Here is a 25,203-nt window from a genome sequence, read left to right on the forward strand (position 1 = left end):
GCTACTATAGAGAAGGACCTATATAAGGGGAGGAGGAGGGGGATAATATAATAGACTATACTATATATATAGCTTTAGTATAAGCCTAAGCTAAGACACCACTACACTGGTACTATAGAGATAGTTTGGAGGCACAGGCCAGCTAGTGCTCTGAATAGTGTAATTATAGTAATAGTGCTAATAGGAATACCTACTTTGACTTCTTTTTGATTAGATTTCTTTTTTCTTCTTTTTCTTATTAAAACCTTCCTGTATATAGGCCTCTATTAAGTAGTACTACTTTGTAGAACCCTTATAAAAAATATCTAGGATAGATATATATAAGATTAATATACTTAGGTTTTAAGATAAATATAAACTAGAGAAAAGGTCTTTTTACTATAAAAGTCTAATAAGCTTTTAAAAACCTAAGACCCTTGACGGGTCCTACTATAATATACTCTCCGAGGCCGAGCTCAGGGCGCGAGATGAGGACTAGGTGGTTTTCAAGTAGTTCGAGCATATACTTCAGGGAGAGCAGCCGACCGGACAAGACGACTCTAAGAGGGAGCTATCTGGTACGTCTCTTCCCTCTCTTCCGCATTGCAATGGCAGACGGCCAGAAGCTAACATAGTGCACGGCGCCCGCACATAGAAGCGGCAAGGCCAGAGACAGTGGCATCACAACATGCGCTCTTGACAATGAGTGGAAAGTCGTCAAAACAGCCGGACGGAACTCTGAAATTCAACTCGACTACGGACGCGGACGAAAAGTCCTTTAGTGATTCCGCCGCAAAAGTCAGCCAGCTCCCCCGACTGCTGATGGTCCACCAGCTATGGCTTTGGAAACTCGACGAGGGTGAGCGCTCCTTGTTCCTATTTATGATTTCTCCACCAAGGACGCATAAGAGAGCCTCCAATGTTTTTTCGGGGCGATAGAACCCATGATTCACTTCTTGGTAGATACGGTCATCACGGCCTTCCCCGTCCGATGGCACCAGGGCGTCGAAGACTGTCTCCTCGACACCATCCGCCAGGGCGACATCGACTCGTATCAGAATCCGGAACAACTAGTCGAGAACATCATCTTCGAGTGCGTCACCTTCTCGGAGGAGTTTCGCTTTGCCGGCCTGGGCATCCACGTGCTAGATGTCTTCGAGAGCTCCATCGCCAGAAGGGTAAGCCTCATACAGGAATAAAGAACGAGAACCAGAACATTTGAACTGACACTAGGGCTCTGCTTCCCTTCCTATTGGGGCCAGTCCAACCAGGAAGTTGGCTACTTCAAGGCCTTCCGCGACTCTCTGAAGCAGCAGAAGCGCTCGCTCCACAAGCAAGTCAACGACGAGATCTCTCTGATCCATGAGATCAAGGACATCCGCGACGAACTTCATCTTATCCTTCGCATTTTCGAGACGCAGCGCGACGTTGTGAAACAGTTCTCCGGCGTCTTCTGGGCCCGCCGATGACGCTGAGCTTGGAAAGGCATTCGTGGGCGACTGTGGCTTGGACGGTCTCATCGAGCGCACGAGAGCGCTCGATAGACACGCTCAGCGGACGCTTGACTGGGTAACATGTCCCCTATGTTCCCCTCTTAAGGGCGGCCGGTCCTGGTATGCGGAGGACTGTCATGACCTGCTAACCGATCCAGCTCGACTACCTTGTCCAGATGAAGAAGGTACAGAGCTCGCTAGAGGAAGCCGAGTCGGCTAGTCGCTTGAATAACTACATCCTGCTCCTCACTATCTTCACCATCTTCTTCGTGAGTCATTCCGGGTACACGTCTGGTTGTTGGAGATAGACTAGTCAATCTGACTCGAGAACCTGCTTCCCAGGCACCTCTATCATTCATGACGAGCCTGTTCGCAATCCCCTTCGGCCACTTCCCTGAGAACGACGAGGGCGAATTGCGAGTCCGAGGAGATTGGGTCGCCTACCGCATGAGTAAGTGTCGTGTCCTTCCCCCCCAGATGGCCTCACCGATGTTCTATCTTCTGGGATGGTATCCGGCGACTAACGAGGTCCTAGTTGCCGGGGAGTTTTCAAGCCTGGTGGCAGTCGGGATTTTGGCCTACTGCATGTCCGCCGCCGGGTGGTCGCTCTGGCGGGGGTTCGACCGGCTCCTCCGCCAGAAAGGGAGGGAGTTGGCTTCGTCCGAAGATGCCGTCACTACAGGCCACCCAAGCCCGCACGACCGTGAAGACGTCGCCGTCTTAACCAGTCGGCTAGGAATCATGATAAAACTGAAATCTGATAGACAGGCGGACCTAGAGAGTCTTCTTTAGACTATAAAGATGAATAATTGAGATTCCCTGTCTCGAAACTAACTGCATGATCTAATTTACTTATACTTTTAAGATACTTGCTTTATACTTATTTTAAGTTAATAATAGAAATAAGAGTAAACCAACTAAAAAGATTCTAGGTTCGGTAACAATGTTCTACGCCGCCATTTATTTATTACTATCTATATTAGAAGCTAGCTTCTATGTAGAAAATCTAAAATCTAAGCGCTTGTTCCCAGAATCACGTGTAGAAGCAAGATACGTAGACCGTTCGTCCTGGCTCATATTGTTCCATACCTTGTCGCGGTTCCTGTTACGGAACGAGTAATACAAGTTCGTAAGAAGATACAGCCCGACGTTCAGGAAGGCCAGAGACACCAATACCGTGTTCCCGCGGTTGTAGTGGGGCGCATCATCTTCCCTGTAGATATTGGCAGCAATTATTCCTCCCCTAAGACATGGTCAGGATAATAAAGAACGCACTGTAAGACATCTGACGCTACGGTCAACAATGTGAACTTACGCTTGCACACACATGTTGTACATGGCCGCGCCAACAGTTCGACTTCTCACCGTGTTCGAGTTGCGGGATGCCCATCCGACTTGGATTGGATGGGCTGGAAACCATCAAGTTAGACTCCAATCCTTTCTATTGATGGGGTTCTCATTGATATGTTTACTTACCGTAGGGGCTTCCGAGGAACATTGTCATAATTCCCCAAACCATCCATTTCGAGACTGCCGTTGTATCTGTATATCGGAGCCAGAATAAAAAGGGCAAAGCCCAAAGCTGGGGTATTGCAGCGACAAAGGCGAGTTGATTCGTTATTTCGCTGAGATAGGTGATAACAAGCATGTTAATCACTTTTATAATGTTAATTAAACGACGAGGATAATTATCACTGTAGCTTCTTACAGGTCCAGGGAGACTATACCGTGAAGGACTTGAGATGGAATGACAAGGAGATTTGTTTGGAATGTGGAAAATCCTAAATCTTTCAACGAGAGTGTGAGGTAAATATTAGGAGTTGCGAATGGAATGTGATTGAAGAGGCCTAGGATGTAGATTGGCCATAGATCGTAGTCGAGGAGGCTCCTCCACAAGAGCTTAAATGTTATGGCTTCACGGTTATGCATCCCGCCTTTGGAGGGGTCATCGCGAAGAATTCGGTTTACAAGAATAACCTCCTCCCTGGGAATAGGAATTAGTAACAGGGGTTAGGGCACGTCCAGAGTCTGGACTCTCTAACTCACCTTGGAGTAAACCATCCCTCTTTCCCCCTGAACCAGCTTGCTGTTTGTGTAGGACCTGGTGGCATCAAACCAAACGAGAGTAAGCCAAACACAAATGTAATCATGCCCTAAGAATTACGCGTGAGTTCGCTTTACACGAGGAGTGGTTTCGCTGGTTGATGATAGCTCACCTCGATCAAAAATAGCCAACGCCATCCAGACAGGCCCAGAACACCTCTCATATGTAGTAACGCGAAAGCAGAGATTGCCGCAACTATATCCGCGAAAATCATCGCAGTCCAAAAGTACCCAAGCCTAATCGAGAGCTCAGAGTGCTTGTAAAAATACGACAAGTAGAGGACGACATCAGGAATGAAGCCACCCTGCAGAACGCCCAGCACGCACCTTGCCGCTAGGTATGTCGTTCTGTCTCGTAGGTAGAACTGGCTTGACGCCACGACTGACCATAAAACCATCTGCATTGGCACCCACCTGTCTGGGCCCATCATCTTACTCACGAGCTGAGACGGTACCTCGGCGCAAAGAAAAGAAAATGAAAAGAGGGTGTTCCCGAGGTTGTAGTCTACAGCCAGTCACATAAGCAATCCGAATACGGTAGATGAGGTGATGGAAATCTATACGGACCGTTGGTGGTAAGCCCAAGCTCGGGAAGTAGGTTGTCAGTGACAGCCTGCCGTATGTTGGCCCTGTCCATTTCTAGGGCGCAGAACATAAGACACGCCCAGACCATGACGCGCCAGTCTATTTTGCGTACTAGACGGCGCTCCTCAGCCCATGTCCACCGGGCCTTGGGGTTGAATCGATGGAGGTTTTCCCTACGGAAAATTTCATGTCAGAATGACGTGGCAATCACTCTCTCAATTCAGTAAGCCGTCGTGATATCTCACCATTCTGGACGTGGTCGATATTGCTCCGCTAAGTCAGGGTCGTCATACACGCTCGGCTATTGATAGTAATTTTGGTTCGTCATAAGTTCTTTGACGGGTTTGCCTGCCAAGGTGGTGACCGCGAGGACTCCAATATCTCACCTGTGTCGCAACAGCCTCTGAGTCGCCAACTTCACCCCTTGAGAACCAGAACCTTTTCCTAATTTCTGGCTGCCCCAGAGGAGATGCAGAACGGAGGAGCGCCGTGGTCACGTCGGCAGCATCTCCCTTGCTAATAGTCGAGGCGTCGTCGTCGTCTGGATATGTGTCCGAGTTTTGCGATTTGAACTCGGTAAGGCTAGCCATGGTGACAGTGTCAACACTGAAAACGGGGCTCGTGTTTCCAGGGCGAAGATTAGAGGACGTCCTTTAGGATGCCGTTCTCAGGAGGATACCTGCCTAATAAGTTGCCCACGGTTTTCAGCGGCAATACCGGTCCAGCTTCCTTCTCCAGCGTGCCAAGCTAACGCCATCTCACCTAGTACATATTATGCACCTGGGGCAGCACTTTTAGCATAGTCACATGGCTGGGTCGTTCCTTGATAGCGAAGACTTTGGTGTTGCGCCGACGCCGAGTACGGAGTCACGCAATATGGGGCACATTACAACAATCGCCAGGCATTTGTCAGATTTGGGCATGTTTTCAACACAGACTACTAGCGTACAGTTGAGGGCATGAGTTGCAAGAGGTTTGTTCAAAAGGAGGGTGTGTACGGCCGGCATGACGTGATTCAGGGGGCAGATAGCGTGTTTCCAGTCCACCACCCCTTCAACCGATAAAATGAATAATGAAGCTCCTCATTCTTATTAATGCATTGGCCGCCGACAAGACTGCGGATGTTTGAAGAAATTCGCGACCAAGGGAAGAAATAAAAGGAAGAGGAAGAAGAAAACGTAAGCCAGAGTAGAGTCCTTCCTATTGGCCGCGCGGTATCGCCCACTTCTAAGAGTAAGATGCTCCAGTAACCCCCAACTTTAGCCTACCACCCACGTAGGTAAAACTGCCAAGTAACCGCGAGAGAAATCACCCCCCATCCGGCTTCATGAGATCACGAGTCTCCGAGTTATGTCACATCCATTCTTTCCTGTCCTGTCCTTTACTCATGCTTTTTGAACCTTTACATTTGCATCAACTTCCGCCTTTCCCTTTTCATACCCGGGACTAGGGTCTTCTGGAAGGGGCTCGTTGGATGCCCTGAACTGAAGAGCGTCGAACCCAACGTCTTTGTTAGCGGGATTCTCCGTGTTATGACGGAACCGAAGGTTGAGTTTAGCTTGGTACGTTCGAGCATTCTCTAGGATAAGCTGTTCATCCTCAAACAAGTCCCAGGGATCGGCGAGAAACCTAATCTTAGGTTCTGTGCGGACATCTGAGATATGTACGAGAATTGAAACGTCGCGAGAGGGAGGGGCCTCGTCAGGGTGGGGTTGGTTGCGAACCGAGTTCTTACGCGCCTGTATATCACTTTTATTAGTACTAATCCCTTTCGAGAGATCCCGTGAAACCTACTCGGTCAAGCTCATCTTGTGTAATCTTGAAGTGCAGCGAGTCCATGGCCTTAACGTCAAGGTGATATATCAAGCGTGTATACCCTTGCGCCCTGCCGCGCATACCGTCGAGCCGCATGAGGAAGGCACCGAATCTACCTTGCGTATCTGTAAAATTGAAGGTAGCGCGGTCGCCGCCCCTTGAGCTCTTCGGCGCCCACATAGTTTTGTGATCATATTGTGGACCGAGGACGATAGAGAGTATGCCCGATACCTAGATGGAGATTAGCGATTACAAGTTAATACGACATCAGTAGGGCTACCATGTTGCTTACAATATGCTCCCCAATGTCAGAGTCACGTTGTGCGAGCCCTCTTACACGATCGATTATTGTCGGTGGATTGGCCGGAGTGCCAATCACAACACCAGGCATTTGTATGAATTCCAAGTCCCTCAAGACCCCAGTAACGCTAGACAGTGTATGCGGCCTGGAAAATGCGCGAGGCTCTACTGGACGCCCGAGAGCGCTGAGAGTAGACCGAGCAACCGCCGTGTCGTAAGTTGGGGGGAGGTCCATCAAACGGTTATTATTCCCTCTGAAGAAGAAGGGACTGAATCTCACGTGGCTGAGTAGCTGATTGAACCGTGAACCACCGCCCAGCTCAGGACGGCTCTTCTTGGTGGGTGTTTCTCGAATTTGAAGGATAGGCCTATACTCGCCTTCTTCTCCCTCGAGCTCCTCCTCACCTTCGAGCGATTCGACTTGGAGCGGAGCAATACCCCTTCCCTCAAAGAGCGGATCGAGCCTCTCTTCCGTGGCAGTCAGTATAACCGTAATGAGATCTTTTTGCTCGCTCGGTATGTTGAAGAAGTCCCTCAACTGCTCTGCGAGCTCGCAGGGATATACTTCCTTCTCGTAATCGGCGCGTAGGTAGATTCGAAGGTCGCCAGCGTAGTCGCATTCCAAAAACGAGGTGCCCTCGGCGAATCTGCTATAAATCCGTTGGAGTCCGAGTGGCGCATGCCAGTGTTGCGTAACTTTGTCTGCCACGAAAACTTCCACTCCGCGAAAAGAGGACCGTAGCTGAGGCCCATTGGCCAGGTTCTCGCCCATAAGTCTGAAAACTAAGTTAGTCAGGTAAAGAACTCCCCGTCACTGAAAACAAGGACTAGAATAAAGTGTAAAAAAAACTGACCGAAACAAGTAACTGGCGCGTGATCTATACCGTTTGGTAAGATCCTCATGGAGCTGCACGCTTCCATGCGCCTCTGTCACGCTCACCGCAATTCGACTGAGGAATCGTTCTTGTAGACCTAGGTCAAGTAGAAGGCGATTAATCCGCCATATAAACTCGGGTTGAAAAGCAAGAACCGGCATAACCAGCTCAAATTGAGTCCTAAAATATGTTCTATCGGCAATCAACCACGGGCTGTTAGGTGTGGCGGAAGTCAGGTACTCGTAAGGCTCATTGGCGAGAGTTTTCGTGATGGGAAATATCCTCATAGCCCGAAGTCTCATTGACTGGTCCCCGGTAAGACCATGAATCATGACGTGGGACACCAGCGTCAGAAATAATCGTTCGATATGGCGGCCAGGCTGCTGCCGCAACTGGGGTATTGCTGCCGCTTCTTTGATCAGATGTTCAATCCCGGCGTTTGGCACTTTCATTTGTATGCGAAAGAACCTTTCAAGATCAGGATACAGCCTCTCGAGTCCGACGGATTGGGTGAGCCAGGACGCGCCTCTCCAGAAACACTGGGATGGAGACACCCAGCGTCGATCCTCGTTTTCGTTCTTTGGTGGGACAAGAACGAGCTTCTCATTTTGGGCCGCATCACTAGAATCTGTCAGCGCAGGCTAACAGCCCTGATCGGAGGAGGCCAGCACTGTAGGGTAATACTTACTGCAACAAGTAAGCTAGGTTTCGGTCCTGACTTGCTAAGCTACATTCGTCTTCAAGTTCATGCATAATGCGTCGAATTAGCTCCACGGGTGTTGTGCCTGTTTTCTTGCACCTCTCAGGCAAGCTAGATAGAAATTAAAATCGGCGTTTCTATTCACTAGCAGGGTATCCAAGAGCGGCTCCCAATTAGGGTCATTGGCGTCGAGAATGTCGAGAAATGGAGCCACGGATCCGAAGTCCTTTGTGAGGCGGTTTATAGGGGCATATGTCCTACAAAGCTGTTCGGTCATTGGGCTCCCCGTACAGTTAACCTTACGAGTTCTCAAAAATCGGACAACCGCTGCGCCTTGATGTTCTAGCGACGATCTGTAAAACTCCCAGCCGTCTTTGAGTACGGTAAGCCATTTTTGACTGGGAAGTCGCGTGATAATGAGGTGGAAATCCTCGTGGACAGCATCTGACTGGATCGTGGTCAGGCTCGAGAAGCCGCGAGCCTGCATTCGAGGGTAGGTTGTTATCCCAAGTCTATCTCGTAAGAACCTGAGCCATTCTGTCTGCCGAACCCCCTGCTTCGAGATACATCGGGTGTAAGAACCCGTATGTGTGTTGAGCACCACGTGGCAGAATGTTAGAAGCGGCACTTGGAAGCTTTGAAGGCAGATACATGGCAGTACCTCGGCGGCAGGACCCCAAGTCTGACGCCATCCACAGCTGCAATGGTGACGTTTCATCGGATTCCCGGTTCTGGAACATGAATTCAGCGTGAGAAATAAGCTGGGTAGGAAGCAAGGCGTCTGGTTTGAACTCCGGATTACTATGAGTTTGGATAATGGCGCTCTTGATATGGTCAATCTCAAGCCGCAGGATGCCCAAGCGAATAAAAAGCTGGTTTCTGTCAAGGTCTGCGGCAGCTTCGGCGTCCACGATTGGTATCTCAATTCCACTGGGTATCTTCACGGCTGGATCGTCGCTTGGGAGGTGGATAAAAGTGTGCCTGATTGAGCTCGCTGCGACCCATGTTCCATCACTGAGAGGAATGATTGGTAACGATTGGAAGTAGGACAGGCTAGGTAGGTTGGATAACGCGCGAGCGAGACTAGCATGCCATTCCTGCGATTTCTTTTTCAGAAATGAACCTGGATCCTTCCGAAGGACTTTCATCATCTCATCGTAGAAACCCCTCTCATCCATGACCTTGACACCCAGAAGGGCTAACATGGTCTGGTCGAGGTGGCCATCATATTTTCCAGCAGCATATTTGTTTTCGTTGCTCTTATCAATCATGAACGGGCGTCCATTGGTATCCTTCCAGACTCCAGGGACCGTAATAAGGCTTGTCGGTTTCCTCTTTTTACCGTCCATGGACTCTAAGACCTCTGAGGATTTCAATCGCTTTAGAATATCCTGTCTCAAGGCCTCGAAAAAGGGACTTTGTGACGCAGTAGTAGGCAAATAATGGATCCAGAGATATCTGAGCTTGTTTTCCAGGCTGCCAATGTGACGGATGGCTTCAATGAAGGTTACCGCGGAAGCTTGGGCCAGAGATTTATTCCAGGCTGAGTCGACGTGGATGTCTTCTCGGTTTGCGGAAAGAAGAAAATCTGCTTGTAGGAGAAACTAGGGGGTGATCAGTCAGTATTATCGAGAGTAGGAGGACAAAATTAATTAAAAAGAATCGGTTTTAAAAGAAAGATGCCGTACAGGAAAACCATAGTTTCGAATTGGTAAGAAAGCATAGACATTCTGAGGCTCGATCACAGGTTGCACATGTGCGTCTCCGTTGATCCCAGTGTTGGGGAAGGCGACAACCACCTCGGAGTGTGTTATTCCTGGGCGGCGAGAGTCTGAGGGGAGTCGCTTCGCTGAGCGTCGGAAAACGAAGTAATGCCTCTTGGTCCCGTTATTCATTAGTGTCATCGTAGATGGGTTCTCTGAAGGCTGGCCGTGACGAGTAAGAACCGTCTCGAATGGCTTCCTGAGGGAAAATCTGTCCGGAGTGTACTTGATTTCGAGCCTCCTAAGTCTCCGGAGGAAGATCAGAAGCTTCTCATCATATGACTGCATTTTGCTGATAATGAGCTTCTCGTCGCATGCCTTGTCCAGCTTGAGCAGGATAGAAGTATATCCTTCTCTCGGCTTCTCTGGAAAACTATCCCAGATTGGAGCAATCATCCCCAGGTGGCCATCGCGGTCGAACCGAAAAGAATAATGTCCAGAGGAAATCCAGACGGTAGACGCGACCTTGAAAACTGCCTTGAAGCCTATTCCCTTCTCACCCACGAAACCAGCAGATTTGCTTCTGCCACTTTTCGTACTTTTGCAGATTCGGCAAATGGCCTCGACGTTCTGTTTGGCAAATCCACGCTCGTTGCAGTCGATTCTAACCTTCCTTGATGAATACGAGATGGATAGCGTCGGTGTTTCCGCCGTATAAGAGTTGTCATCGGCATTTTGTATCAGTTCCAGAAGAAAATGGGTCGATGTTTGATAGAGATCGTGGGAGAGGCTCCTGAATATCAGTATAACATCACGATGCATATGCCGACGCCGGGTGCGACCTGTGCTTACTTACATCTCCAAAGCGGACTCAAGGTCAGCTGCATTGTTGCCTATCCTCTCTGACCCATCTCCGAGTCCTTTGTCGCGACGGATCTGGCGGATGTGGGCTTGGGCTTCAAGGACAGACTGAGGGAAGTCGAGCTCCATGGTGGGAAGTGAGTTTGTTTGAAATTAGAATGGCCTTGTCGAGTAGTCGGTGCCTTGGGTTCAATTAACATTCCGCGGGTCGACAGACCTCGAGTCCTGCCAGCCACATTATATAGCCATTGGGTTTAGAGTAACCAGTGGGCACACCGCGAGGCTTTCTTCATTTGAGGTCCTGCTGCTGACGAATGCACTGCCTCAGACCATGATAGCTCTATGATGACAGCACCACATCCAAAGGATGCGTTTTCCAACGTGTGGTCAGATCGGCCTGGAGTTAATCCGATGTATTCTAGTAACGAGGCACATTCAAACATTCGTCCTACTACTTCATTCTCTACTAACTCCAATGTTTCAAAGGTGGTCATTTTCATGAGAAAAGCTAAAATTTAGTATACCCTGAGGCACGGCAAGGGGGAAGAGGTACAGTCCATCGTCAACAGAGGCGGGTAGCATCTATCATTGCTGCGGGGATTCCACGGATTCCTTGTCTGGGATTGCTACCTCTGCATTCGGCATATCATATACAAGATTTCCCGCATCGGTATAAAAGGATGATTCCTATTCTCTTCTCAATGCCCTATGGAATGTAATTTTATACCATCCCAGCATCCTCCCTTCTCAGTGTCCGACATTGAAATGACACGAGTGCGGGCATGAGACTGGATTTGTCACACACTGCGTACTCTATTGCATGTGAAGCTAACCTCGCGATCTAATATTTCGGATGAATTAATATAATAAAAGATGTGTGTGCTGCACTTGCTCCCATTGACTTCCTCCATTAATCAATAACGATTCAGTGATCACACGATCTTGCATACAAGGGTCAAAGGAACACAATATCATACATCAATTGACCTGCCATCAGTCGACTTTTCTCATTCCTCCGCTCAGTAGGGCGACCAAGGGTCCAAGGGACCAACGCATCCAGAACTATCTCTACGAGGCGTCTAAAAACACGACCTCGTTATAAAAAAACGATGCCCTTCCGCAATAGGAATCAGACCCTGAAGTCGGACTTAGGAGCCCGTCGCATTGCAAGTAAGGATTGTGTCCAGTGACTGCGTCCCGCGCATGTTAGTTGTGGGGATTGCACGTCTACTACCTCACATCGTAGACCTAGCCTCTTGATCGGTGGCTAAATGGTGTGCCGATTCTCTAAGTAGGCTTAAACGCTGGAGCTAACTTCCTACCTTGTTTTAATGGTGATGGCTCTACGGGCTGTGCCTTCCTTCTTCAATTTCCTGCTGGCCTGGGCAGCTGATGTGTCGGCAGAGAATCCGTGTTCTATAGTTTTCAGCTGCACTTCTGAGCCAGAGCCAGAGCCATCCTGTAGCTCCTCAAAAGGCCTACTGCCTCGTCCACCAGTCTTGTCTCTGGTGATGTTATATTTTAATGTGGTTGTTGTCGATGCCAATTTGCTGAACAAGGGTCGTAGATATGGTATGCAAGCTAGAGATATGGCTACTGCAGGTTCCAGCGCTGAAAATAGGGTCGCGAGGAGCCCTGTATATGTCATGTCGGCGAAGTCAAGGTGAGGTAGAGTAATCTGTTGGTAGATTGAAATTGCACAGGTCCTGGAAGAGCCAATAATGTTAGTGATGAGCAGGGGAGTGGTTTGAAGAAATACTCCTGATATGATGCCTACAGTAAACATTCCGATCAGGGCTATCTTTTTGAGCAATGGAAGGTGTAGCTTGTACAAAAAAGGCATCGGCAAGCCCAATACTAGAATATTAGTGATAATGTTGAATGCACTTATGATGAAATAAAAGTCCCTTTGGTAGCTACATTTCCCCTCGATGCTGAGGTCCCAATTCCTGGCGAACGGCTTGCAGATCAGGAGCTGACTGAGAATGTTGCCTGTGTTCTAGAGAATGATGAAGCCACCGAGGATGTGTGCGGGCACGATTATGTGGTGTATTGGCATGAGAGTCGTGTATAGTAAAAGAACGGATAGCTTGCTAAAACATATAGCCAGGTTCTATAGGATGTAGAAGGCCAAAATCCCCTACAGAGTAGTACCATTTAGTTTTACGCTTGTCTTCAGGGTGGAGGGACTCGGGATGCCTAAAAAGATCACAGAAAGGCCCTACCTTAAAAAAGGAAACTAAGGTCTGTGGGCCGAACCTGCTGGCTACCTCCGTCAGGTGGAAGCCAAACCTACTGTGCAGGACTATTACCCAGCAGTCGACATGGAGTCCGATGTTGAACATCTCGAGGTCGGCATGTTAGAGGATAGAGCAAGGTAGAGGATGGGATGGGAAGGTCTGTGGCCTACCAGTCCGACTAGAATACAGTAATCACTCCTATCCAAGGTCCTATGCGTGAGCTTCCTTGCGTAGAGGCGAAGGCCGACAAAGGCCGAGGGTACGGAAATCGATAGTGCCGATACTGCAATCATAGCAATTTGGCCTTTATTCTCGATGGGTATCGGTGATTCGAACTGTATAGGCTCCATGTTTGCGCAGCGAACGGAGCAATCGCATACTCGATTAGGGAAGAAGGATCGAGGAATGGGCGAGGGTTGGATGGCACTAAAGGCCCAAAATAATAAAAAGGCATCTCGAGGCCTTTTAGATATTTGTCTATTAACCTATCCCGGTGAATCGGAGTCGTGGATCTCGATCGAACGTTTAATGGCCCCTCCTCCATGAACCAATCCTCTTCTACAGTTCTGGCGCAAAAAGGATAATAAGCCCCTGACGGGGATCAGGAAGAGAAGAACCGGCGGCACCCGGAATTCTATTCTCGCTGCGGCCAGGATAACCCCTTCCAGGGCGACGGTTGGACCATCATAAGAGCTGAATCCTTTTTTCCCTCTCTTGTTTTCTTCGGTACCTGCTCCACCGTTGTTGGTGATATACCATTTTCTTCCGAACCAAATTATCATGAGGTACGTCTCCAAGCAAAGGATTCGAGGCCAATCGGGTGAGGTAATTACAGACCGGGTCTAATTGGTATGCATGAAGTGCCGACCCTGGCCATACTCCGAAGTATTATAAATGTTGATACCCATGTTTCTCAGTGTCGGTCAACGACAATCAAGATCTTTGGGAACTTTGACGATTTTACGGAACGATGGTAATCATACCCCGGTTCGTCCCCTTTACACCTACGTGCGCAATAGCAATTGCTCACGCCGGGATTGGACGAGATGTGGTGGTCACCAATAGCTTCCAATAGAGAAGCAGTGCAGCAGAAGATCGCAAACATGCATGGATGAAGTCGGGTCGCAGGATTTGCAAGTACTAGTGTACTCCTGCGCTGACCAGCCGGAATCCTTTCGACAAGGGTGCTTAGTCGGGAGGAAGAAAAAAACCAAACAAACATTCGAAAACGTATGATAAAACCCTGGCTACGGGTGGGGGTCACATGCAGGATCGATATCCTACGTTCGGGGTGAAGCTAGTGTTACTTGAAAAACAGAAAAAGAGGGAAAAACATTCTTTTCCTTCAGACCAACTCGGCACCCTTGCTTACAGAGGTACTTAAGCGACGTGAAACATAATCTTACAGGTGAAGTCGACAAACAACGGTCATGCAGGCCGAACCTGGAAACTGCATGTACGATGGTTAAGGGAACGGGAAGAGCTGGCCGCGTTTCAGAAGCTAATGGCACCAAGCTGGAGACTGCATCAATTGCCACCTGGGAGAGGTGAATCCTGGATTATTACATGCCATTGCCAAGCTTTTGTCAAACAGGTCTTGATTATGGAACCATCCCATTACGATTTGGTGGACCCTGGAGGGCATCTTCCGGCTCGCTCCTCTCCCCATGAATGATGGCGAACCAAGGCTCATAGACCTTTTCATTCCTCCGAGCTACATCGCCACTCTTATATTCGGGAATATCGTAATAATACAATTTGTCATGGCCCGTCTCGACTGCTTGTCCAGTAATAGTATTCCTCCCATCCTGGAGGAAGACATCATAGGCCGACATGAGACATGACTTGAGGGTCAGGCTAGAATCCAGTCAGAAGAGCGCACCGTCGGGTAGATCCAGTCTATAAGGAGACTTACTGTTCGGGCAGGAATGCAGTCGTGAATCCAGGCATGGCCGGGGTATCACATGCTCCCGGTAAGACACAATTGATGGTGATATTTTCCTTCTTGAGGAGCACCGGCGCCACGACACGACACCAATGGAGGACGCCGGCTTTCGCTGCACAATATTCAGGGAAGGTCGCGCAAGGGTGGACCCCAATCATGCTGCCAGTGACGATTATTTTGCCTCCCGGGGAAGGGTTGTGGCGCATAAAGTGAGTTGCAAGTGTGGTGGAATAGATGACACCTTTGAAATCGGTGTCGGTGCAAGACAGGTCGGGTTCTGGAGGCAGCTCTGTCACCGGGGCGGACTTCCTGGCAAGGTTATAGATGGAACCCTTATCAATGAAGCCTGCGCTTGCAATGACAACGTCGATTCGGGACCACTTATTCCAAACATCCCGGAAAAGATTTGCCTGAGAGGCATATGAAGAAACATCACTTTGGACAAAAATGACAGTGTGACCCTCTGGATCGAGCTCCTTTGCTATTGCTTCGCCTTCCTTAACCCTTCGACCGGTAACCGCGACACTGAAACCCTTTGAGAGCAGGAATTTGGTCAGGTCATGGCCGATCTCGCTCTTTTTGGAAGTTAGTGAATCTTGAAATGTATCAATTGACTTCGTTTGTTTTCATAGAAAATCTACTTACCGTTGATCCGGTAATAATGGCAACCTTCCCAGTATATTGGGCCTTAGAAGCCATCTTTGGTCGAGGATAACTATCTCACAAGTCTTAGGCCGAGCGGGATTTGGGAGGATGGTAAAGGACAACACTGCGTTGAACTGAGAAAAAGGAGTAGATCATTTCTAGTGTTGAAGGTTGTCGAGCCTATGTAGAGAGATAATCCCTTGGCCCACTGCGATGCCGGGGTCTCCAGTCGTTCCGTGTATCACCAATCTTCATGTCCAACGCTGTCCTGCGAAGTGCAGGTTGGGTTTCGGTTTTACTGGGCCGAACCATGAAATGCCCTGGACACCCTGGACACCCGGGGAAGCAAGGACGTTCCGCTAGACCAGCAGCAGGGGTTGGGCCAATGGCGGGGCCCAGACTCCAGGATGTCCGTGCAGTGACATTTGACGACGACGGTAGGGTTCCAAAAATCATAGGGACAGGAGGATCCAACCTCATGATTGCTGGAACAGTAATAGCGGAGTTGTATCCACAAAAGTAATATAACCTTAATCCTTTGATCGGCAGACTTAACCAACCCTGTTCAGGGGAACTTAGAAGACAAGGGAGCAAACCGGGGTCCGCTGGGGACATGTGCTCTCAGGTTATGTTCCATTGAGGGTCACGCCAGACAGGGAGCGTTCAATATTTCTCGTCCCATCAATGATTGCTAAAACCTCATGCAATGCTTCATCCTCGGAGTTGGAGATTCGGGAAAACGACGACTGGATAACTGTTGTATCATTTTGTCCAGGGAGCTGTACATTGCGAGCAAGCTTGCATTACCCGAGCCCACAGCAGTGGACCGTCGAGAGAGGAAACTCTAGGATCGCCCGCCGCTCCCAAACCTGCTAAACCATTTCAATCATATTGACAGGCGCACTAGATTATTTGAGCCACATTGGAAGATGCATATGCACCACTCGGACGTAGTACTCGTTCGTAACTCCGACCAAAGAAACAGAATTCGCCCAACGCCAACCTGGTGCTCAAGCATTAGTCCTGGTGCTACACAGATGTTACTCGTTAATTACGCAGTGCCTGCTTCGTGCCTTTTGTCAGAAAAGATTTGCCACCAAAAGTTAAACTTAATTTAACCTTTATTTGAGACGGATTCGGCACTCATGATCCGCCCTAGTACTGTCGACATGGTCAAGTAAGTATAGTTAGTTAGGCCTACGCAAGGTCAGCAGAGTAAACTTGGCCTAGCCATATATCCCCTGCCACACCAGCAGCGGTTCCCTTGTTCGAAGAGCGTGGGAGGGTGGGATATCCCCGACCACTATTCGGCAAAGTACCAAGTTATGAAATTGTGAAAGTATGCGTCTGTAGCGAGGAGCGTAGCATTCAAGGTCCACTGAGTGCGTCCCATGGAAGTTGTTATATTAAGGTGAGGGGGACCATCGCTGGTCCAAGTCGAGGCGTAGTCCGTCGTTGTCCCCAATCCTCCGTTCCTTCAAGTTGCTCATTCTACGAAGCGTGGGCGACTTTGCCCTCCTGTCCTGTCGCGTCATAATTCAGTCCCCCTATTATCCCCCAATACAGTTTTCGGTAGCACCGAATTCCCGACGAAGGCCATTCCCCCACTATCCTGCACCTATTTGAAACATGGCTAAAACCATCGCAGTCATTGGTGCCACGGGCGCTCAAGGAGGCGGAGTGGTGAATGTGATGAAGAACACACCAGGCTGGAAAGTTCGTGCCATCACAAGAAACCCGCAAAGCGAAGCGGCACAGAAATTGGCTGGTGACGGAATCGAAGTCGTCCAGGCTAATCTGGACGATGATAGCTCTTTGAAGAAAGCCTTTGAGGTGAGGAATTGCTCGCTACCTAAGAGACCTGGGCTAGTACCCCGGTTCTATATTTTCGTGCCTTGTTCGCGTCGTCTCACCTTGCATCTCGCAGGGCGTTAATGCCGTGTTCGCCGTGACGAATTGGTGGGAGCACCTCTTCAGTGGCAAATCCCCGGATGAGGCGGGTGCTCTCGAGGAGGAACAAGGTATGAAGCTTGCACGTGCCGCTGCGTCTCAACTCTCCACGGTTGAGCACTACATCTGGTCGACGACGCCCAGTGCTAAACGTAAATTCAACGGAGAGTATGTTACGCCCCATATGGACTACAAAGCCAATATAGACGCCAGGATCAAGTCCGAGTTGCCTGAGCTGGCGGCAAGGACAACATACCTCTACTTCGGTTACTACCCGCAGAATATGGCCTACTTACCTCTTCTCCGGCCCTTCCAAGTCGTGGGTGACCCTGACTCATGGCATTTCATGCCAATTACTGACCTCATCCATCGCCTAGCCGGATTCGGGGGCATTTGCTCAAGTCACGCCATCGAACCCGGACGCCAAGATTCTTCTTTCCGGGGACATGACAGTCAACCCAGGTATCTGGGTCCGTCAAGCCATCGCTACCGCGCCCAAGAGCTATGGTAAATATGCCAACGTCGCGTTGGAGAAGTTGACTTTCCGCCAGATGATGGAAGCTTGGTCCGACATCACGGGCAAAAAGGGTGTATACCTCCAGTGTACTCCTGAACAATGGACCGAGCTTTGGGGTCCAGCGGGTACTGAGGTGAGTGGTATCATAGCCTTGCGCTATGGCCACCGAATCTGCTGACTGTATTACTCGCCAGTTGGCTTTACAATTCAAATTCGGAGAGTTGTGTGATCCGTGGGCCGAGGATGATGAGTTCTTGAGCCCCGAGGAGCTTGCTATTGACCCTAGTGAGGTGGTGGGTTTCAGAGGGGCGATCGAGAAACTGAAGCATTTATTCTGATTTTCCCATTTTTGTGCGAATTTTTCTTGGAAATGCCAACAGTTTAACAGTCTGGTGCCTCTTCTCCTTGAAACCAAGAACGGATGTCGTGTTACGAGTCACGTGAACGTTGGCAGGGGTCAAGTGTGTCAAGAACATTTCGCGAAGTTGCCTGAGGCCGGGGCCAGCTCTCACATGAAGAGTTGAGCTCAATTAAGAGGGATGGAAGCGCTTGAGGGCTAGAGACAAGAGAGGAACTCATTCATTAAGGAGCAGGAATACCAGAAGATGCCCAGCATGCAGGTGATTCAGGTTCCTAAGTGCGTCTTTTAGGCATTGTGTTGAATCGATTAGCTCGTTCTTATCAACTTCACCTCCTCGCAAAGCAGCCCATAATTCCCGTTTTACCTATGAACCAGAGAAACCCGATAAAGCGCACCAAGGAAAGCAGAGCGGTGGCGTACAGTAGAAATCTAAAATAAACAGGGGTCCGGCCCGAGGATGCGGCCTGGGATATTTGTCAGTGGATGAGCAAGGAGGGCAGTGGCAGAAAAAAAAATTGTCGACAAGATGATAAAAGAACAGAAAACAACTTACCGGTACACCGAGAGGTTCAAAATCATCATTGGTGATGGCGACAATAATTGCTAGATTCGATAGAATCCAAAAGATCACGAGGCCAGTCCTAAAAGATCGATACGAATCCTCGGGAGCCCTACTCTCTTCCTCCTCCTCCTCTTTGAATGGAGCCAGCGCTCTGTAGACCGTCTTCTTGAACTGGCTGTCTATGTCTTCTTGCTCTCTTTCCACCTCCTCCACCAGAACGGCACTATCGTCACCCTTCTCTTTGATGACCTTCGCCGAAGGCAGGGCATCAGCTTTGTCAGACCCCTTGGTTCCCCAAGAAACGTCGTGCCAATTATTAAAAGCGTAGACCATGAGGATGTTTACATATGTCGACATCAAGACCAGGTACTGCGGGAACGAGTGAAACATATGCCAGGGATCTAAGTATAAAAACGATGCGACATAGTTCAGGCCGAAAATAGTAATAATAGCGAGCAGGATAACCCCGGCGACCCCATCACCAAAGAAGCTTTTGAAGAATGCTGCTGCTGAGTCTGTTGAGATTTGGTCTCCAAGCGGGGTAGAGAGGGCCCGAACGACAAGATAGAACGAGAGGACAAGGATATAAAACTGGATGAGTCCGAAAACGGCAAATGATGCGACATATGTATATCGGGAGGCCTTGGGCCTATTACCCAGCGCAAGGATGAACTGAACGAGGATGAAGATTATATAGACCCACTTGACTATCACGTTGAAGATCAGTGTAGCTGTGTCTCCAAACGGCCAGGCGTGATAATTCAGCTCGGGTTGGGGAGTGCCGACAAGCTGCATGATAACTGTAGTGGTGAGATAGTAGGAAGCCAGGGAGATCCAACTGAAGAAGACGTTGCAGAAATTATAAATCAACTGGATATGTAAAAAGATGAGGCGAACGATTCCGTGGCTGGAGTGATAGATTCGGCCAAAGTGCATAAGGGAATACAGGGAGGCAGCAAAGGAGCCATTCAGCCATCGTCGGCGTTGACTGAGGAACTCTGCTGCGCCTTCAGGGACGTCCGTTTCTCCCTTGGCGGCCTTGACATAACCCAAATGCCACCTCTGACCAGCCTTAGCAACCAGCTCAAAACAGAGAATTCGGTCCTCAGCCAGAAACATATTCTTTTTGAAAATGTTCATCCCATCGATTCCCTTTTTGCCAAGTATCTTGGAAAGAGTATGATCCCCATGGAAGTATTGATCCAACGGCCGGCCCATAATTGCGCGGAACCGGTAGGCTGAGAAGGCTCCGGGAAGAACAGTAACATAGCCAAAGGAACTTTCAAGGGGTTTATCAAGGATGTTTGATATCTTGTATTCGAAATTCTGAACCGCAACGAGTGGGTTGAGCAATTTTTTCCCCCGTGGCCCCAGCATTGCATGAATCTCTCCACATGCACCGCCGAGATTCTTATCATTGTAGAAAGCTTCCCAGAGAGCAAGCAAGGACCGAGGACTTGGCTTCGTTCCGGCGTCGATCAAGATGGTAACTTCGGGGTTCAATATCCGACCAAAGGCATTAAACAACCAGCGATGGGAGTTGATTTTTTTGCTGTTCTTTTGCTTCAGGCAAAATATGAATTGAGCTGGAGGTAGAGTTCGAGACTCTTTTTCATCCGCTGTTGGTCGTATGAGCTGCTGGTTTGGGGTGACAGAGAGTTGGCTGGTATACTCAAATATATGAGCAATGGTCTCCTTGCCATTGATATCCTTTTTCACCACACCATCTTGGTAGATGCCAATTGTTGCAAGAACATCAAAAACGTTCTTATCAACCTTGTCGATGCCGTCAAAAACCAGACACACCACGATCTTCTGCCATGCCGGGCCGCCGGCATTCCAAAATTTTGACTTTTTGAGGTTGACGATGTCGCGAATATTCTGCATCACGCCGTGTAGAGTACGGGCTAATAGGACCTTATTCTCGTTGTAGTACGTGATGGCAATCAGAAGTTCGGTATGCCGGTTATACATTCGAGGTCGTAAGTTGTATCCGTTAGAAAGAGTAAAATCGTTGGGATCGCAGGTAGCAGCCGTGTATCGCATGGTGAGAAATTCTTCCTTCTCCCCTTCGACGTCGAGGTACTTGGGCTGCACGGAGTTTTTGATAGCGCTTGGAACGGGATAATTGACACTGAGGACTGACCCCTGGACCAGTTTGATCTTTCTGGTATTGGCTCGTCTGAGGCCGCCGCCGCTTGCAATGAACGTTGGCTGCTGCTGTCGCGCAGTCCAGTTCTCCTCGGGATCGCCGGCAAAAGAAGCCGGCCGCTCGCCTGTGAAACTGAATCCATCATCCGTATCGTAATGTTGCAGGCCTGGAGCATCATCAACTGGATGTCCGAGGAGAGGGTAATTATAGCCTCCAGGTCTGGTTTGATCGATTGTCTGGAGAGATACGGGAAGGGACGGGGTAGGGGTAGTCAGTGGGCCGGTCTCGTGTGCGTACGGACCGGAGTCGGTCAGTGAGTATCGTCGACTTTCTGGCCTTCTCCCGCTCGAGTATTGGTGCTCCTAGGGAAATTAATGGTTAGAGAAGGTTCCGGATCCAAGGCGGAGTTGGGGTGCGAGTCACCTACTTGTGAGTCTGAGTCCAGCTCATCCATCGGGATCCCGCCCGAGTAGACGTAGTCGCGTCTTGGATTGCTCATCTTTCTACTGTTTCTTTCGTCGAAAACGGGAACTGCTCGTTTTAGGGATGCTCAAGCGCGGGGAGGAAATGGGGTTGTCTCTCGAGAACCGCCTGTCGGATGATAAGGGAATGTCATGCACGATTGGTAGACTTCCCCTTAATAGTTCGCCGGCTTGATTTGTCAAGTTTGCTGAGTCGGAGTGGAATTGAGACGGAATGTAAACGTTACGCCCTTGGGAGTGAAAACAAGACATCACTCCGTCCGGGCATTTCCTCTTGCTCTGTATCAGCTAGGGGACGATGTAGCAGCAGCTTGGGTGAAGTTCGAGCTTCGAGGTCGCCTGATGAAAATGTGCGTCTCCACCCCCTTTTCCCCTCGCTTTTGTCGGCCCAACGACTTTGGCCCCAAATACAGTTAAAGTTAAAGAAGAGTGGATGGTAGCTATTCGAACTGCGTCAGCGCGAATAATTGCTTCCAAGGAATTGATCCCGATCCAAGCGGGTCCATGCAGACGTAGTTTACGAAGGTGTGGAAGACCAAGTCCGTCCATGTTCGGGCACCGCCACTTGGAGACTGTCGTATTGGTTGACCCACTGATCGAACATCATTGATCAAATCCTGCCCTCAGCCCATAAAACCAGATACGAAGCAGTGAGGGCCGTGTCTTGTTGGATGTCTAACTCCACCATGACGTTGTCCGCATACTATTTATAATACGAAGTATTCTTTGCCACTCGCTGGCTAGGACGCACAGGGATCGGACGCGTGCTCTAGAAGTGGGGCCTTCAGATTTTCGTAATTGTTGACCCTTCATGTTGGTAGCCGGTCCACGTCAGCATTGATATTTCCACCGCGATAGGAAGACATGTTGGATCAATATTGTATTACGAAGTTCTCTGAATTATTCCTCTTGGTGCGTTAATAATTTCCTCCTTTTTTATAGAATCCTACCAAGTGGTTCGCCAGCACTGGAGGGTTTGGGATCCATTCTTAAACACCGAGTTTGACGTCATCTCTCCTCTCCTAATATTACATAATCTGACTTTGTTGAAATAATTCGGTAGCAGGGGTCGAACGGAACACATTTTAGAGTCTCGTTAACTCTTGTCTCAAACATCCAAATCCATAAATAGAAGCCTATTTATCAATAGTATCTGGGCACCGTCTTGGTTGGGGACGCCATTCGAAGCGCTTTTATATAATTCCGTAATCGTTCGCTACGTCTCGGGAAGTGGAAATTCCACAAAGGGCGGGCTTGTTCCTCTTCTCCAAGAATCCCATCCGGACCATTTCACCTCATCATGGAATTCCGAGATCCATCGAACTTCGCACCAAGCCCTCCAATATCCCAGCAGGATCGCGAAGGTGAAGAGGTCCCGGTTTAACTGGCACAACATATGTAAACTTTCGTTAGGTTTTGCGCTTTACTTCACGCGAGATATATGAGATACACTTGTGGACCGGGGAGTTTAATCCAACGATAGTGTGATGGGACCCGGGACACATCATAACCAGAGAGAAGACGGGTTGTGACGGAAATACGTACATGTTGATGTTGAGAAACATTCGTGTTGTCACTGCTTGTCCTTGGCTGGGTCAATGGGTCATTGCATGCTAACGTTGCGGGCTCTTGATGCATGGGTTGTATTACAGCATTAGATCGCGAGTCCATGAATGGAACGCCGTGGATTGAGGGGATCATCTAGTCAGAATTTCTACGAGGCGATATCAGATTCGACATCACATAAGAATTTCGTGAACTGTTGTAAGACGCATAAGCTGTCGACAGAGTGGCTCCGCCCTCACTTTCCCTTTACTAACGTGGCGCCTTTGGCGCTTGGTGTTTCTGACCAGAAACGGGTGTTGATGCTTCAGAATGCTTACTTGCTTCCAAGCCCATGGCTTTTGATACGCAGTCGACCGATGAGGATTTTGCCCTCCTTTCAAAAAGTGCTCCTGCATCAGCTACGGCATCGAAGTTCATCTTCTTTCACCCCAGCCAGCAAAACGAACAGATGAACAACCCGTTGATCTACACTATTAGTGTCTTTCACTAGAGGGCGTAGCGTGACGGATGGTAATTCGCCAATTTGATTCTCTGCTTGCCCTGGACCGTTATTTGCAAAATGAGTATTCGTTGCTAGTAGACCAGTTGTGTATAACTTTGCCACGACCCTTAATCTCAACCTAAATAGAGGGCGGCTAATTGCGTCCTGAGGTGATATTTTTGCGACGTTAAAAAGACTTGGCTAGGTACCAATATTTTCCTTGTTAAACGTTTTCGAATTCCGATTAATGCTGCCTTGCCATACGAAACTTTCCTCTACTTCCCTGGCCTAGAGTTGGCGTACCCATACCAAAACTGCCACCCACCCAAATATCCCTGCGTGCGTTTTTATATGCTTCTGTGTTCACTGCCTGGTTCTCCAAGGAAGAGGACGCAGCTCGTGGTATTAGTTCGCTTGATTCTTATTTCCTTGGAAGAAAAAAAAAAAAAAAAAAAAGGACAATTCAAGGAAATTTCATAGAACGCCACCACTATTATTACATCCGGGGCGGGCCATCACAAACTGCCAACTTTTAAATGCCGTTTCGATTAATGAAGCAAGCCTTATCAAGGACCACCCATCTTCAGTTCCGCGGGGTCTGGAACCGGCTAAAACGGAGGTGAATAGTATTCTTTCAGTCTTATTATTCTTAAATCAAACTCCGTAGACCGTTGCGATACCCCTCTTTCTCTTCTCTAAACGATATTGCCATGGAGAAAAGCATAATTATTGCCCGCATAACCCAGCTATTTGTCCTCAAATCTCGGCAGCGTGGCTTAAATACCCCAACATCCGCGGTGGAATTGGATTGAGGAATTTGAGGATTTGAGCAGCACGTCTGATAGCCCGTTTCTTTTTCCGTCGACCCTCAAATCATCACCCGTACAGCAGAACTCCTGATCGAAGTGATGATGAGACTTCACTCATTCGCACTAGCTTTACTATTGAGGCTGCTCCTTTATCATGTCGGAGCGGAGAGCATAAGGGGCATATTTCTATTCAAGGATGTGATGAAATCAAACACTACATCCCTTAAAACGTCCGGTTTCAACACGCTGATCATCTTTGGCATTGGTATCCTGGACAACGGAGACATCAAATACTACTCGAACACGCCAGGAAGTGAAGATGTCGTGGTTGCCTCCGACGGCAAATACGTCGGAGGTGAGGCACTTGCCACCAAAGTCAGATCCTTCAAGTCGGGCAACGATACGAGTGTCAATAGGCTCGAGATTTCAATGAACTCGCAGCATGTTGCCACGCTGATGGCGAATCCGGGCCCTGGTGCCGACACGCCGTTGTACCGCAACTTTGAGGCTCTCAAGGCTGCGTGGGGCCTTGATGCTGTCAACAACGACGACGAGTCCATTTACGACGTCGCGAGCACCGTGGCTTTTGCGAAGATGCTTGGTGAAGTTGGGTATAAATATACGATTGCGCCATACACCAACACGGGCTTTTGGACCGCCCTTAAGACTCAACTCAACAAGGAGCTACAGGAGCCCGACCTACTTCTAGACAGAGTATACCTACAGTGCTATGACGGCGGTGCCTACAATGATCCGGCAAACTGGCAGAGGATGCTGGGAATGAAAGTTGTACCGTTGTTGTGGGTTGTTAACGACTCTAAGCCTTCCCAGGGCACGACGGTCGCACAAGCCCGGACTAAGTTTTCCAACTGGCATGAACGAGATTCCCTTGCTGGTGGAGGGTATTGGAACGATTACGATATTGAGAAGATGGGGTTGTCATACACTGAGTATGGGGACATTTTAACGAGTATTTTCCTTTGAAAGCCGACTTGAAATGGACGCGACCGACCGGGGGGTCGAGCACCTTTAGCGTAGGAGCTGGAATTAGTGGCCATAATGCGATATCTTGATACTTG

The 25,203-nt window shown here is 49.0% G+C and overlaps 6 protein-coding genes and 1 pseudogene across 6 annotated transcripts; 3 read left to right on the forward strand and 4 right to left on the reverse strand.

Moving 5' to 3' along the window:
• Positions 1 to 681: 681 nt before the first annotated feature.
• SAPIO_CDS6486 (uncharacterized protein) lies at positions 682 to 2,264 on the forward strand (the record flags this gene model as incomplete). Its single annotated transcript, XM_016788575.1, has 6 exons — positions 682 to 838; positions 919 to 1,157; positions 1,242 to 1,427; positions 1,631 to 1,741; positions 1,815 to 1,923; positions 2,008 to 2,264. 6 exons carry the CDS (start codon positions 682 to 684, stop codon positions 2,262 to 2,264), a joined length of 1,059 nt encoding a protein of 352 aa, XP_016641728.1.
• Positions 2,265 to 4,271: 2,007 nt separating this feature from the next.
• On the reverse strand, positions 4,272 to 4,750 carry SAPIO_CDS6487 (uncharacterized protein; the record flags this gene model as incomplete). The annotated part of the gene is made up of 3 exons (XM_016788576.1): positions 4,272 to 4,333; positions 4,406 to 4,433; positions 4,547 to 4,750. The coding sequence occupies 3 exons, from the start codon at positions 4,748 to 4,750 to the stop codon at positions 4,272 to 4,274; spliced, it is 294 nt and encodes a 97-aa protein (XP_016641729.1).
• Positions 4,751 to 5,545: 795 nt separating this feature from the next.
• Positions 5,546 to 10,543, reverse strand: SAPIO_CDS6488 (uncharacterized protein; the record flags this gene model as incomplete). The annotated part of the gene is made up of 7 exons (XM_016788577.1): positions 5,546 to 5,899; positions 5,955 to 6,206; positions 6,268 to 7,051; positions 7,130 to 7,771; positions 8,502 to 9,454; positions 9,539 to 10,346; positions 10,410 to 10,543. 7 exons carry the CDS (start codon positions 10,541 to 10,543, stop codon positions 5,546 to 5,548), a joined length of 3,927 nt encoding a protein of 1,308 aa, XP_016641730.1.
• A 3,712-nt stretch (positions 10,544 to 14,255) lies between these two features.
• On the reverse strand, positions 14,256 to 15,298 carry SAPIO_CDS6489 (uncharacterized protein; the record flags this gene model as incomplete). Its single annotated transcript, XM_016788578.1, has 3 exons — positions 14,256 to 14,511; positions 14,570 to 15,174; positions 15,245 to 15,298. The coding sequence occupies 3 exons, from the start codon at positions 15,296 to 15,298 to the stop codon at positions 14,256 to 14,258; spliced, it is 915 nt and encodes a 304-aa protein (XP_016641731.1).
• A 1,575-nt stretch (positions 15,299 to 16,873) lies between these two features.
• On the forward strand, positions 16,874 to 18,049 carry SAPIO_CDS6490 (uncharacterized protein; the record flags this gene model as incomplete). Its single annotated transcript, XM_016788579.1, has 4 exons — positions 16,874 to 17,077; positions 17,172 to 17,513; positions 17,572 to 17,844; positions 17,906 to 18,049. 4 exons carry the CDS (start codon positions 16,874 to 16,876, stop codon positions 18,047 to 18,049), a joined length of 963 nt encoding a protein of 320 aa, XP_016641732.1.
• A 349-nt stretch (positions 18,050 to 18,398) lies between these two features.
• Positions 18,399 to 21,285, reverse strand: SAPIO_CDS6491 (Chitin synthase 1; the record flags this gene model as incomplete). The annotated part of the gene is made up of 5 exons (XM_016788580.1): positions 18,399 to 18,536; positions 18,626 to 20,725; positions 20,789 to 21,005; positions 21,084 to 21,148; positions 21,214 to 21,285. The coding sequence occupies 5 exons, from the start codon at positions 21,283 to 21,285 to the stop codon at positions 18,399 to 18,401; spliced, it is 2,592 nt and encodes an 863-aa protein (XP_016641733.1).
• A 3,040-nt stretch (positions 21,286 to 24,325) lies between these two features.
• Positions 24,326 to 25,108, forward strand: SAPIO_CDS6492 (annotated as a pseudogene; the record flags this gene model as incomplete).
• Between the last annotated feature and the right edge of the window lie 95 nt (positions 25,109 to 25,203).

This window comes from Scedosporium apiospermum, assembly GCF_000732125.1.
Source record: "Scedosporium apiospermum strain IHEM 14462 chromosome Unknown SEQ_SAPIO_0104, whole genome shotgun sequence".
NCBI lineage: Eukaryota > Fungi > Ascomycota > Sordariomycetes > Microascales > Microascaceae > Scedosporium > Scedosporium apiospermum.